The sequence below is a fragment of the Cydia fagiglandana genome, chromosome 5, assembly GCF_963556715.1.
Source record: "Cydia fagiglandana chromosome 5, ilCydFagi1.1, whole genome shotgun sequence".
Taxonomy (NCBI): domain Eukaryota; kingdom Metazoa; phylum Arthropoda; class Insecta; order Lepidoptera; family Tortricidae; genus Cydia; species Cydia fagiglandana.
In genome coordinates, this window is record NC_085936.1 from 14,955,132 (window position 1) to 14,970,962 (window position 15,831).

At 36.4% G+C, this 15,831-nt stretch overlaps 1 protein-coding gene across 1 annotated transcript in view; it reads left to right on the forward strand.

Moving 5' to 3' along the window:
• The window catches only part of LOC134664683 (sodium- and chloride-dependent glycine transporter 1-like), a 29,088-nt gene extending 13,843 nt beyond the window's left edge, over positions 1-15,245 (forward strand). The window contains exons 2-12 of the mRNA XM_063521430.1: positions 5,084-5,261; positions 5,977-6,255; positions 6,336-6,558; positions 7,198-7,312; positions 9,056-9,235; positions 9,900-10,089; positions 10,796-10,995; positions 11,571-11,702; positions 12,478-12,612; positions 14,337-14,489; positions 14,991-15,245. Of these exons, the coding sequence (XP_063377500.1) occupies positions 5,084-5,261; positions 5,977-6,255; positions 6,336-6,558; positions 7,198-7,312; positions 9,056-9,235; positions 9,900-10,089; positions 10,796-10,995; positions 11,571-11,702; positions 12,478-12,612; positions 14,337-14,489; positions 14,991-15,116 (1,911 nt within the window). The 3' untranslated portion in view covers positions 15,117-15,245. The remainder of the gene's footprint in view (positions 1-5,083; positions 5,262-5,976; positions 6,256-6,335; positions 6,559-7,197; positions 7,313-9,055; positions 9,236-9,899; positions 10,090-10,795; positions 10,996-11,570; positions 11,703-12,477; positions 12,613-14,336; positions 14,490-14,990) is intronic.
• Positions 15,246-15,831: the final 586 nt, after the last annotated feature.

Here is a 15,831-nt window from a genome sequence, read left to right on the forward strand (position 1 = left end):
TTTTGTCAAAATCCAGTTCTGATGATGGGATCCATGAGGAATCGAGGGAACTCCTCAAATCTTAAAGGCATACATATAGTGATTTTTGTGTTTTTATCAACAAATCAAGCATATACATTCAAAAACGTGACACTTGATGAAGTGGAACTGCTGATGATGATCAGAACGGAACTCTTCAACGATGCATAGTTCACTTTTGGCGATTTGTCCTCTTCGTTATGTTTGTTAAGCAAGTTAAGTTTTTAAGCCACATTTTTGTCAAGCTTGAGTGCTCATGATAGGATCCACGAGAAATCGAGGGAACTCCTCAAATTTTAAAGGCATGCGTATAGAGATTTTTATATTTTCATCAGAAAATCAAGCATTTTCATTAAAAACTGTCGCATTTGATGAAGTGGAACTGCTGATGATGATCAGAACGGAACTCTTCAACGACGCATAGTTCACGTTTGGCGATTTGTCCTCTTAGTTATGTTTGTTAAGCAAGTTTAGTTTTTAAGCCACATTTCTGTCAAGCTCGAGTTCTGATGATGGGATCCATAAGGAATCGAGGGAACTCCTCAAATCTTAAAGACATACGTATAGAATTTTCTGTGTTTTCATCATAAAATCAAGCATTTACATTAAAAACTGTCGCATTTGATGAAGTGGAACTGCTGATGATGATCAGAACAGAACTCTTCAACGACGCATAGTACACGTTTGGTGATTTCGAATTTCGATTTTGACTTGGACTCGTACCCGGATCCGGTTCGGACCCGGACCTGGACTCGGACTCGGACCCGGACTCGGACCCGGACCCGGACCCGGACTCGGACCCGGACTCGGACTCAGAGACCCGGACCTTGACCCGGAAAACCCCTATGATACCTAAACTAAATAAACCGCTATGATTACCTACCATAAAATGTAGGTATAAAGTATGATGATGCCAAACCCCTCCCGCTCAAACCCCCGTACACCGCACCGCATGCGCCGTTAAGTGGGTTAGGTTAGGTTTGAACTGCGATCCTCACAGAACCGAACAAAAGTGGGTTAGGTTTGGTTAGAACTGCGAGCCTTACAGAAAAGAAATGTTACTAGAAAAGTGGGTTTGATTAGGCTCGAACTGCGATCCTCACAGAACCGAACTGCTATCAGAGAAGTGGGTTAGGTTAGGCTAGAACTACGACCCTTACGGAAACGAAATGCTATTAGAAAGTACTGTTTTTACCTCCTTTTCTACATAGTGCACCATCTACCATAATCTTTCACCGGGCCCCATAGAAGTCGGTTTTTTTTTCTTAAAAATTATCTAGTAGCATTTCGTTTCTGTAAGGGTCACAGTTCAAACCTAACCTAACCCACTTTTCTAGTAGCATTTCGTTTCTGTAAGGGTCGCAGTTCAAACCTAACCTAACCCACTTTTCTAGTAGCATTTCTTTTCTGTAAGGGTCGCAGTTCAAACCTAACCTAACCCACTTTTTAACCGACTTCCAAATCCCAAAGGAGGAGGTTATCAATTCGGTTGTATGTTTTTTTTTATATTTTTTATTTTTTTTATTTTTTATGTTTGTTACTCCATATCTCCGTCATTACTGGACCGATTTTAAAAATTCTTTTTTTGATTGCATGTATATGCATACAGATTGGTCCCGTTTTTGTCAAAATCCAGTTCTGATGATGGGATCCATGAGGAATCGAGGGAACTCCTCAAATCTTAAAGGCATACATATAGTGATTTTTGGGTTTTTATCAACAAATCAAGCATATACATTCAAAAACGTGACATTTGATGAAGTGGAACTGCTGATGATGATCAGAACGGAACTCTTCAACGACGCATAGTTCACCTTTGGCGATTTGTCCTCTTCCTTATGTTTGTTAAGCAAGTTAAGTTTTTAAGCAACATTTTTGTCAAGCTTGAGTTCTGATTATGGGATCCATGAGAAATCGAGGGAACTCCTCAAATTTTAAAGGCATGCGTATAGAGGTTTTTGTATTTTCATCAGAAAATAAAGCATTTTCATTCAAAACTGTCGCATTTGATGGAGTGGAACTGCTGATGATTATCAGAACGGAACTCTTCAACGACGCATAGTTCACGTTTGGCGATTTGTCCTCTTCGTTATGTTTGTTAAGCAAGTTTAGTTTTTAAGCCACATTTCTGTCAAGCTCGAGTTCTGATGATGGGATCCATAAGGAATCGAAGGAACTCCTCAAATCTTAAAGGCATACGTATAGAATTTTCTGTATTTTCTTCATAAAATCAAGCATTTACATTAAAAACTGTCGCATTTGATGAAGTGGAACTGCTGATGATGATCAGAACAGAACTCTTCAACGACGCATAGTACACGTTTGGTGATTTCGAATTTCGATTTTGACTTGGACTGGGACCCGGACTCGTACCCGGATCCGGTTCGGAACTGGACCTGGACTCGGACTCGGACTTGGACCCGGACTCGGACCCGGACTCTGACCCGGACTCGGACCTGGACTAGGACCCGGACTCGGATCCGGTCTCGGACCCGGACTCGGACCCGGACTCGGACCCAGACTCGGACCCGGACTCGGACTCAGAGAATTGGACCTTGACCCGGAAAATCACTATGATACCTGAACTAAATAAACCGCTATGATTACCTACCATAAAATGTAGGTAGGTTTGGTTAGAACTGCGGGCTTTACAGAAACGAAATGCTACTAGAAAAGTGGGTTTGATTAGGTTCGAACTACGATCCTCACAGAACCGAACTGCAATCAGAGAAGTGGGTTAGGTTAGGCTAGAACTACGACCCTTACGGAAACGAAATGCTACTAGAAAGTACTAACCAGTACCTCCTTTTCTACATAGTGCACCATCTACCATAATCTTTCACCGGGCCCCATAGAAGTCGGTTTTTTTTTTCTTAAAAATTATCTAGTAGCAATTCGTTTCTGTAAGGGTCGCAGTGTTAACCTAGCCCACTTAACTGATAGCAGTACAAACCTAACCTAACATACTTTTCTAGTAGCATTTCAGTATGCCTACCTAAGTTATACGGTGCGGAGTACGGGGGTTGAGCGGGAGGGGCTAGTAATTTTGGCATCATTTTACTTTATTTGGTCATATGTATAAATTTTTTGGTATCACACTGGTTTATTTAGGTGAAAATATCCCATTTATTTGGTCTTCAAGATTTGGTGATCATTAATGATTTTTGGTAATCATTCAATATATTTGGTATTCGAATACAATTTGAAGTGCAGTCGTAATTAAAATGGTGGTACATTTGTAATTTTAGGCCTTATTTTTTTGGTGTTCAGTAATTTTTTTTGGTAAGCATGATTTTTTTATTTAGGGTACCAAAGTATTTTTTGGTGGTCATTATATTTGTAGCCAATCAAAACCAAAGCCTGAGCCTATTTTCATGAACCTTCAATTTTATCGTATTTGAATTGTTTCAAATAAATTTATTTTATGAGTAAATGGTTTAATTAGTATATACTAATAATGAACGCTACACCGCACTTTAATATCCAGTAAAGTATGTAATACAATACCGCCTCCACGACTCTCTTGATCTTGAATAATAAACATAAAGTATGTGGTAGCTGGCTCCTAGTTCCTTATTCTTACTCTGCAGACCAACTTGCGCATAATATTATTTGAATAGCGAGAATGCGAATCGAACGAAAACTTGCCTACTCCATCCAACTCTGGTTTGACTCGGAATTTACATTTAAATGAGAACGATTAAACCGTTGTTTGAAACCATCCACTCCAAAAAGTACTTTCAGATCCTTGCAAGATGGAATAATAGACCAATGCAAAGTATGATTAATAATCTTGGCATTCGGATGTGCCACGATCTCTTATTTTGCAATGTAATATTTTGGATATATTATACTAACTTACGATAACTTTGGCTGCAATATTTTTAGCCTGCCGAACTTGCCTGAAGCAAAGGTTGGATGCAATGATCCTATTACTTAGGTACTTGTAGCCTTAACTTTTTTAAATCAATTTAATAAATTCCAGGTTTTATCTTAGTGTGGTATTAGTAGGTGACGGAAGATCAGAGTTTTTAAAATTGTATTTATTAAGGGACTGACGTTGAAACAATTTAATCAAAACTCTTAAACCATAAAATGACTGAATGAAACTGCATCGTCTGTTTAAATATGCTAATCATGAAAACTATTACACCGGCTTTCATTGTCTTATACTGACGCAAGATTTATACCTACCTACGCAAATAGTTTTGTAATTTTTTTTAAAGATAGTTAAAGTACATTTGTTTCAGTACCCTTAAAAACCCAGATCCTTTTCTATTTTCATACGTAATTAACGTGACTCTATATGACTATATATGACTTTACATTCTACATAAATAACTTACTTATTACATAAACTATCGAAATTCTTGGACTTATGAGACAAGAAATGCTTTTGAATTCATAATATTTTTAAAGTTACCTGTGGCCGGTATGACTTAAAGGATAAGGCAAAGTCAAAGTCAAAAATACTTTATTCATGAAGGCCTAGTAACAAGCACTAACGTACTGCGGCTGTAACGTTTTACATAATACTACTCGTAATATTATCTTAAGCTAATTATCAGAGCAATTGATTGAAGTTCCATAGTAATATTGGATTAAAATACACATAAAATTTAATACTAAGAATTTCACAAAAAGATCGTAAAACAAAAAAAAAATATAAAAAATACTAGTCTAGAATGTTTCTAGAATAAAATCTAAATGTCAATAACAAATGTCAATAAAACATAACAAAGAAGTACATACATTGAATTATCTATTTCGAGTCACCATTAATCCCACGTTGTTTTATCACTCATGTAGTCTTGTGTGGTATAATAAGCTTTAGAAATAAGTTTACGCTTTACATAATTCTTAAATTTATTAATTGATAATTCAGTAATATGGTTTGGAAGTTTATTATAAAATCTTACACAGTTACCCATGAATGATTTTTTTATTTTATGGAGCCGTGTGAAGGGCACTGCGAGCTTATGTTTTTTTTCTAGTATTAATATTATGAATGTCACAATTTTTCGTAAAATTAACAATATTTTTATGTACATACTATATATTTAATTCACAGCCAAATGTGTCAAATGGCAAGCCATTGGCAAGTGACAGATCTTCTGAATCCTCGACGGAGGCGCGCGCGTCATGGGGCAGCCCTCTAGAGTTCATACTGGCGTGCCTCGGCTACGCTGTCGGGCTCGGCAACGTTTGGAGATTCCCTTATCTGTGCTATAGAAATGGAGGAGGTGAGTTCCCTGTATACTGTGTTGAATCTGGGCGTAAAGGAAACTATGATGATCTATATAAAGAAGTATATTGTCGAGGAAGTAGGCAGTGATAGGCTATTCAGCAGAAGGGTCTAAACGAATGTGACGGCCAACAAGACAAGGCATCACGCACGCGAACAAAAGCTGTATATTTATTAAAAAATACAAATAATTTATTTCATAGGAAAAAGACAGTAGAAAAACAAATAAATAACTTATGAACTAAATACATCTATAAATAATACTAAATTAAAACTAACAACCCTAAATATATCTAAAATAAAATAAGGAATATAAAAACTACTCAAAGAGGCCTCCCCGCGCTACCCCCGGCGCAAAGGTGCCCATCACACTCGCTGCGTTACCGCGTTGATTTGCGATGGACAGCCTTTGCACCAGGAAAAACCCGAAACGCGGGTCAAGGCCCCTTTCTTGCATGCGGCGACCTACTTCCCTAAGGAAGATTTTTATTAAAATATTTAAACTTGTTCTAGGTGCGTTTATGCAGTAACCTATAAACAAGATTCTATAAGTTAACAAAGATACTTTCCAACAGTGTGTCCATCTTTCTAAGATCAAGTACGTCATAGTAAATGTATGGCGAACTTGGTCTTAGAAATCGGACAGGCTATATCTCTAAATTTATTTTTTATCAAAATATTTGCATTATTTTAATGAAATTCGTTTCTTCTAGGTGCTTTCCTCATTCCATTCTTCCTTATGCTCATCTTCATTGGTCTTCCAATCTTCTTCCTGGAGCTTTACATTGGACAATATTCAGGCATCGGGCCACTTCAAGCATTCACTGCTATTTCACCCTTCTTTAGTGGCCTGGGTTACTGCACCCTAGTAGTCATCACTATTATAATAATCTACTACATGATCATCGTGGCATGGACCTTGTTTTATACCATTGTGTCTTTTGCTGGAAAATTGGATTGGGGATCGTGTGAAAACGAATACAATTCCTTAGGTGAGTTTTCAATAAACATAGATTTATTATTTTCAGCGCATCCATATAAAACTTGCGTATTTATATATGCCTCATTTTAGCTTGCTACAGTGGAGCATACGATACAGAGTGCAAAATTAGAGGAAATAACTCGGGTCTGGCGACAGATCTGACTTACTTTGAACGTGATTGTATTTCCATTGGTGAGATATGCGAGCGAACTGGATACCAGCCCTATGATGGTTTTTCGTGCCTAAACGGAACAGAGACCATACCTTGGTACTCAAATGTCACAAGAGTTTTGGCTTCAGAGGAGTACTACAAGTGAGTTTTAAATATTAATTTACTTATATAGGTACTGAAATGTCCGGTATTTTTTTTACTATAGCGAACAAATGCTACCAGTAAGTACTTAAGAGTATCTTTCGACTACAGAAAAAGAAATGAGTTTCATAATATTTTAGCGTTTATAAAGGTCAAATTTTAATTAGGTATATGTACTTAAAATCACATTGTATAATATGCATGGTTTCATATAAAGTAGCTGCTAAAGGGGTTAATTTAATCTAAATCGCTATATTATCTCACGCAAATCACTTAAAAGGTTGAGTCATACACATGCATGTCTATTGTCGTCTTCTTTTAGTGCCAATGCCACATTCCTTAATGATAAGATTGCAATTATCTATAGAAACTTACTGGTGCTTGGAGACTGTATGATTTTGATGATATAATTGTTATAATTACAATTAAAAAAGATTAACAAAATGACAATCAAAATTCTTCTCGAAGCGCTTCGTTAATTCGACGGTTGAGCAGGCAGATTTCGGTGTTGGTCCCATAGTAAAAGTTCCTCAGTATCATCCCAAAACCTCTCTGGCAAAGGGGTTGCACTAATTTTTTGGCAACTTTGTATAATAGATATAAATATAAAATAAATAAAATTGATCTTGTTATTGATAGCGAACGCGTACTAGGTGTTGGCGACGCGACGTGGGAAAATTGGGGCACGATACAATGGCATCTTGTTGGCTGTCTAGCGTTTTCCTGGTTTGTGGCCTTCCTTGTCGTCATCAAAGTAAGTACAGCTGAAAGTAGTCGGATTTAGACTGCATAGCAACGCTGGTAATGTTGGAATTGCTGCACGAACACAGTCGACAGCAATGCTGCACATCAACGCAGAAGCAGTAACGCTTTGTGCTGTCTGAATCCAAATTTTATCTTAAATTTAAATCAATATAAGGTGATTTAAAACACACTTTTTCTTAATATTATTTTGGGGTGCCCCTCAATTTGTTCACATTCACCCCCTTGAACATCGTCTTAAACCACAGCTAGAGAAATATATATTTGTAGGACACCAATCCAGTAGTCATTTGTTACATAATTGAGGGGGTGCCCAAAAAATCTGAAGAAAAAGTGTTTTTTCATAATGTATCGCCATCTACTCGAGGATAGGCCAAACGTATGGTGCCATCTTTTCGAGCGATGGCGCCATACCTTTGGCCTACTGTCGAGTCGAGTAGATGGCGTTACTTTTTGACATTTAAGTAACAAATTTAACACATAATTATCATTGAAAGAATAAGGATCAAAGTCAAATGGCGTTCTAAAAGTGTTAATCATTTGTGTCGAAAGATGGCAGTAAATGTACTGACTACATTATTTAATTTTTAACGATACGTCTCTTTGCTAACATTAATGGAATAACCAAATTAAGCCAGCCAATACCTGATAGGCCCTTAATACCTACTCACACTTTAGTTAAAGTAACGGGCAAACCGATATTAGCATGATATTGGAATTATATCCCTTAGCTGTCATTCGCGTGGGCGCCTCGCTCACACTAATACTTGTGCGGATAAGTCTGAGCGAAATGAACGCGCGAATGACATGACAGCTAACTGATATGATTCCGATATCATTCTAATATAGGTTTGTCAGTGCATGTTTGAATTCGCATGTAAGATTAAAGGAAAACGAATATATGATAAAAATCGTACGATTTTGATTTCCAATTACTAACTAATCTAATTATGATACCTACAGATATTTTAATGGTATTTAATGATAAGGATCAAATAAAATAGATAATTTTTTACACATGCAGCTTGTAATACAATAAAATCGTATAAAATCATAAAAATGAAATATTTTTATATCAGTGAAAACCTTACATAGTTATTTACATTTTAAATTGACATTTAATACCTTTAAACGAGCAAATCTTGTTTATTTATATATTTATTTATTTATATGTATATATATATTGGGGATCTCGGAAACGGCTCTAACGATTTTGATGAAATTTGCTATATGGGGGTGGGAAAACGCGCATTTTTGAGTTTTTATGTGTTTTCCGAGCAAAGCTCGGTCTCCCAGATATTTATTTTAATAGGATCTTCTTGCTAGGGTTGAAACATACTAATTTTTGCACGAATGTTTAACAAACTGTATCTCAAATACGTTAAAAGTCACTCGTTCTGTTCCACCCGATATATGACCTACAAATAACAAGAATGTAACCACAACCATGTAGTTAATCAACGGAATTGTTTTCAAAATCAATCTACATATTTATACCCCGACATAAATATGTTGGGGCAGGGTTTAATTCGGCGAACAATTTCTTTTCGTTCGAATTAACGTGGAATTCTTGTTGCTTTAAACATACAGGCTATTCTGTAGGTATGTGCAGAACTTAAAGGTTGGCCCTTAAAATTTTACACCTAGCTAACTTTACACCCTGTATTCATGGTTTATGTAATTTTATTTGTATTTGGATAAAACAACGAAATTTTAACTGATATTATTTTTCCAGGGCGTACAATCAGCGGGAAAAGTTGTGTATTTCACTGCTCTGTTCCCGTATGTGATGTTAACAGCACTTCTAGTCAGGGGTGTCACCTTAGAAGGGGCCGCAGATGGGGTGTTGTTTTTCATAACGCCAACATGGGAAACACTTTTGGACGCCAGAGTTTGGGGAGATGCTGCATCACAGGTACCTACGTTGCAATACAATACAATACAATACAACATAATACAATACATCACAACAAAACACAACACAACCCAACACAATACAACACAACACAACACAATACAATACAATACAATACAATAAATACAATAAGCAATACAATACAATACAATATACACACACAAATTGCTATTTACACAATACAATATGTACAATAGCAATTTTTGTGCACTATCCGTGCACTTTAAAGTTATTTAACAGAAATTTTATGATTAACAGAAATGGAACGTTGAAACCATAGTTAAATATCACATAACCCATGGGATATTATTGTTTAGGTTGAATGAATTACCAGAAAAAGAAAGCTTAAAAGTAAATTAATAGTAAAAGGAAATCCCAAGAGGACGAGTGGCTTACAAATTAAGTTTTACACGGGTTGTTTTACAGTAATTTTACTTAGGATTAAGAATACTTTTTATGTAGAAGAAAAAAATCATTTGGTACTATAATTATACTGTCTATACCTACGTACCTACTTATGTTGATCAGTAGATAGGTACGAAATGTTTAATTACTCGTCATTAATCTGCAGACTAATTCTCAGATTTAAATTTCGAGTAGAACTTGTTTTGTATTCAAGTGCAGTTTTTTTATTAATAACTGACTTTACATGACTTGATCACAGATCTTCTACTCGTTTGGCCTCGGGTGCGGTTCTCTAGTCACGCTGGCTTCCTATAACCGTTTCCACAACAACTGCCACTTCGACGCCGTATTTGTCAGCATGGCGAATTTCCTTACGTCGATTTACGCCAGTTTCGCGGTCTTCTCTGTCCTCGGCTTCCAAGCGCAGCTCATGGGAGTTACCGTAGATGGTAAGTACACGAACTTTAAAAATGCATCGTGTATTGTTTGCGTGTCCATAATTTTGACTTGTATGCGTGTATATACGTCCATAGTTTCTGCTTATTTCATAAATTGAAAATAAACAATGGAGTTACATTGGATTTATTTTTAATTACACATTACATGCGCAGATGGGAATGTGCGCAGTTATGATATCCGCCAAACACAACAAACTATCTAATATATATCCTATTTATAACACATAATTTCTCCCTTGATGCGATAAGGTGTGTTATTACATTTTCACTATAACAATAAATGCCATCACGAGTTATCGCCCAATAACGCACCATATTGACATCGCTCTCGACTGTTATTAACACTTCATATCGGTCGAGAGATCATTAAAACACAAATGTTGTGTTTTCTGGTGGCAGCGCGACTGATAAATTATTTTCAAGCAATCCGGTAGAAACTGAGTTTTATAGACACTATACCAATGGTGTTTTCTATTCTAACACAACTTTGAATAAGTAGGTACCAGGCTGAAAAGGGTCATATATATTTTTTTCCAATAAAGTATCTAAAAAAGATAAAATTGTTAAATAATTATGTGTACCTACTGATCGGCGATTGGCTCTAGATATCTAGATATTGGTTCTAGATTGGGTATAGATAATATATCTTTGCAATATTTATCTTGGAAACAGAAATATCCCGCAAATTTATTTTCAGACGTTGCATCAGATGGCCCTGGTCTGGCCTTCATAGCTTACCCAGAAGCCTTGCTTCAGATGCCAGTGGCCCAGCTGTGGTCCATCCTCTTCTTCCTGATGCTGTTCATCCTGGGGCTCGGAAGCCAGTTCGCTGGCATCGAGGCCATCAACACAGCGATCGTTGATCAGTGGCCGTCTTTGAGAAAGAATTACTGGATGGTATAAACAGCTTTTAAGTTTTAAATGTTTTAATTAATTACAAAATATTGTAGGTACTTTAGTGAGCAAAGGTGGAGCCAGTTTATTGACTTCTAAGGATCGTTCAATAATTGGTTAATAAGGAGTATTTTAGTGTAAAACAAATTTAATTAATAATGATAGTTCTAATGACAATTTCGCCAAGCAGTCTCATAGCAGGTCAGATATGAAAGTTACTCCTACCTGAAATACGGCCACATCTTAAAATTTATGATTATTGGAGATTCAATCTTAAACAAAAATAATAAAGTTAAGTTTCCTTTAAACATTTTGGTGCCCAGGTGGCCGTATTGCAGGCAGGAAATGACGTGTAAGTCGGGCGATCCCTCTGCGGCCTTAGGGCCTAGCCTTCAGTTGGTATAATCCCGCCGGTCGCCTTATTGCCGGCGGCGGCACTCACAGTTAACCTTTATTTTACAAACAACTTATACTGTTTTTTTTTGTTTACCTAATCTTATAAAAGAAAAATATATCCTAAATCCTGAGACACCAGTAGCCGAAATAATTTCTCCTCACGTTTTTTATTATTCTTTCAGGTAACCGCATTCACTTGTTTCTCATGTTTCATCTTGGGGATACCCATGTGCTTTAGTGGAGGAGTATACCTGCTTACTCTGCTTGATTGGAACACAGCGTCTTGGGCCATCTTACTTATAGGAATGGCAGAGGTAAATCTAATGTTATAATTATTCATACTCTATCCTATAAGGTAGATCTACTTTAATAATTCATGAATCGGTGAAAAATTCAGTGTTTCATTTGTTATCATTAAAATGGACTTATGAAATAAATCTGTTACCGGGCTTGTGAATATTTAACATAAAACCTGCTGCAAAAATTGTTTGTATAAGTAACATAACTAGTTATATAAAACAACAATGAAAACACAATAACTGACCATATTCGTTCTTAGAGCATTTACTTAATAACTGGAGTCGCCTTTAAGAGCTTACACCTCTGCCGAAAACCTTGCACAATTGTGCAAAGTTTTGTATGCACATAGCTATTTGTACGTTACGTAGAAATAATGTAGAAGTAGCAATACATTTGACGTCCCCTACCCCGCAAAAATCGGCAGACTGTTTTGTACAGGATATGACAGCCATGACGTCTCCAGTTACCAAATGTTCTAAGTATTCGTTACATACTGCCCGATTCGAACTTTAAGATACGTCAAAATTACGTCTAGATACGATATGGATTAGATATGTTAGTGTCAAAAGTGACGTTTTTATTTGAAGAAACGTCACTTTTCATCTGCATCTAATCTATATCGTATCTAAATGTACAGTGGCGTTCAAAAGTGCATGGATAGATGTCGACCGTAATGCCTAAATATTACGGTTGAAATATTTCCATGCACTTTTGAACGCCAATGTACTTACAATACCTACATTTGACGTATTAAATTCGAGCCGTTTGTAATATTTCGTAATTTTATAGTGCATGTCTGTGGCGTGGAGTTACGGGATCAACCGAGCGATGGACAACCTAGCGTCGATGAATATGAAGATGAACAAAATCCAACGGTTCTTCTGGAAAGCAGTCTGGACTGTCATTTGTCCGGTCGGCAGCTTCGTAAGTACAAGTCTTTAAGACCAAGTTCGTCTGGCCTGCTACATTCGGGCCCATAATAGATGGTAACATTCCATTTTTAACCGCAGCTCTGCTGCACTACCGGTACTGAACGCGTCGCTGTCATTGTTAATTTCCATAGTAAAATTAACAGTATTGCAGCTGTCGTTGGAAATGGACTGTCACCTTAATCCGTTATTGCTGAGGTTGCCGTGATCGAAACCGATGAGGTGGACTTTATATAAGTACTTACAGGAATTATATCAGTGTTAATGAACCAACAAGAAATATATAAACGTAACGGGAAACAATAGTTACAAAAGGTCATAAAAATATTTATCAGTCTTGGTGCGTGATTGCATGTAGTTAGGTAAGTATTTCGATAAGGTGATAACAGCAAAATAACTATTTCTATTTCTGTTTTTAAACATTTTACCGTTGAATATTCGAAAAAGTGTGGGTTGTTTCTAAACAAAATTAACGTGACGTTAAAATTAAGTCTTAGCTTTATGTGAAGGTACTCGTTTGATCAACAAATAATATTCTAAGATTCCTTCGTTGTAAAATTATGTTTTATCCCTTTCTTATAAATACATAAGTCAAAATGACAGATAAAGATGAACAATTCATAGCTAATTCAGTCTATTATGCGTTTATGAATAACGCCAATAGTATTCTACGTGACTTCAGTGCGCTCCTGCCTGTAGAAGCCGAAGCCTACTACTAATGTAGGGGCCCACTGATTAAAGGTGACAGTCCATTTCCAACGATAGCTGCAATACTGTTCATTTTACTATGGAAATTGACAATGAAAGTGACGCGTTCAGTACCGGTAGTGCAGCTGCGGTTAGAAATGGAATGTTACCATAACAGTCCGCCGGACGGACGGTATCGGCCTGTCAGTTAGAACAAAAATTTTATAGAGTTCTGAACAACTGACAGGCCGATACCGTCCGGCGGACTGTTAATCAGTGGGCCCCTTACGGCCTCTGTGACGTTACATTAGTTAAGATACAACCAAAAGGTATTGGCCGATAACATTATAAATCAGTTATTTAAGCCGATTTTACTGATATCAGCAGGCCAGCTCAATGACTATTAGTTATTTAGCTAAGTAATAATCATCTTAGCTTAGCTATTATCAATGTCATTATTCCCTTTATCTCACGTTTATATTGGATTAAATCTTTGATATTGACTAAGGTTGATTGTAGCGTCACATAAAATTGTAGATTGATTATTTAATTACTATCAAAAATATATTCATTATGTAATATTTAAATTAAGTCATAAAGTCACTGAGTACCGAGTAGTACCTAGGTATCTAAAACCAGTCAATATTGTTTTTGTGTAAATTATACTCTGGGTCAACTATGAGACAACTCAGATGAGTTAACCTATAAACTCGTAGAGATTAACATTTATAAAATCAATGTTAAATATTATATTTCAGTTTGATTGTGCATATAAAACCAAATTACTCTTTATAGGTATGTACTTATTATTTACTCTCTTTAAAGCTCTCTCTTTATTTTTTAGATGTGTATAATCAACTGTAAAAATATGGGTGTACAAATCATCTCAAAAATATGTCGTATAACTCTTATGTCAGTGAATTAAGAACTATGGGACATATTTTTGAGTAAGTTGTCTACACCCATATTTTTACAGTTGACTGTGCGTATCTTTGTGAACGTGTACCTATGTAACAATATTATTGTTTGCAGGCCATTTTAGTATTCATCCTAGCGGATTGGACCCCGCCGGCATATGGGAACTACGACTTTCCATTTTTCGCTGACTTCCTCGGCTGGCTAGTTGGTTTATCCACGCTTATATTCTTCCCGGTTGGAGTAGGCTGGGCTCTCTACAAAGGCTATGTATGTCGATAAACTGATTTATTATATGATTAGATTCGATTTCTATATTTCAAGACAAAAATTTACCCTATAAATTTGCTACATTCGTCAGAATTATGTTTATCTTCTCATCATGATCGTCAAAAATTACATTATAAATTTAAAATAAAAAATAATAAGATTAAATAAGATGTCAGGGCAAGTAGGGCCTGTGCGGAAAGAAAAGAGCCAATAGAATGTATTAGTCCTCTTCTCTTCTCGCACACACTTACATTATTCAATGTCATTATTTCAATGTCGTTTTATTTTTATCATTTTAAAGCCTGGCCAGGAATATATGATCATGCGCCACGTTGCGGAATTTCATTGGAACTAATTTCTCATACTGGCAATAATTTTAAAAGAAGCAACCTAACTATCTTAGCTTGAGTCAGTTGGCTAATCTTCGTTAGTTTTGTCTACATTCACTAGCCAAATGCAGTAACCTTTATGGGAATAATAGGAATGCCTCTCGTTTTACAGCGTGGAATGGAGCTATTCACTCCCACCCCGAGTTGGAAGCCGGCTGTCAAAACCGAAGCCCCCGCCTCAGACTCGACGGACACCCTCGCAGAGACTGGCGCCGACAATGCAGCCTTCACTACCTAGGCATCTGGATTTGACATAATATTAGTCTATGTAATCATATCGACGTACTCAGACGTAGAAAGATCTGACAAGCTATGAATAGGTCGATATGTATAATAATTTATTTGTATGTGATTTGTCCAAATTGGACAGGACTTTTGTTAGTTATTACCATTTAATTGCTTAGATATAAATGTATTAAAACGCCTTTGATAAGTTCCGAAAAACTCATTGGTACGAGTCAGGATTTGAACCTGCGACATCCGGATTGAAAGTCGGACGTCATATCCACTCGGCCACCACCGCTTCCAATAAATCCAACTAATTAATTATCCAATGTACCTATATCTATATCCCTAACGAAATAATCATCTAAAAGCTTAAGAGCCCTTCAACGTGCACACTAGCGCCAATACAGTCCGTAGCGGCCCCATTTTTAAATACTTGTCGTTAAATTTAAATAATCACGATTATTTAGCAGTGGCGCTAGTGTGCACGTTGAAGGGCTCTTCATAATAATAATGTTTTTTTGTAGTACTTACCTAAACAATAATTCTAAAAGTATTATATACCGGCCGTCTTCGGTCGGTTTATTTTTAGCTCGATAAATATAAATCAGTCCCAAATTGATGCGGTGTATTCATAAATAACAATAGCCTACCTACATGATAAAATGAATCAGAATAAAATTTGGAACAGATTATTTATCTAGACATTTTTTTTTCAAAGTATACAC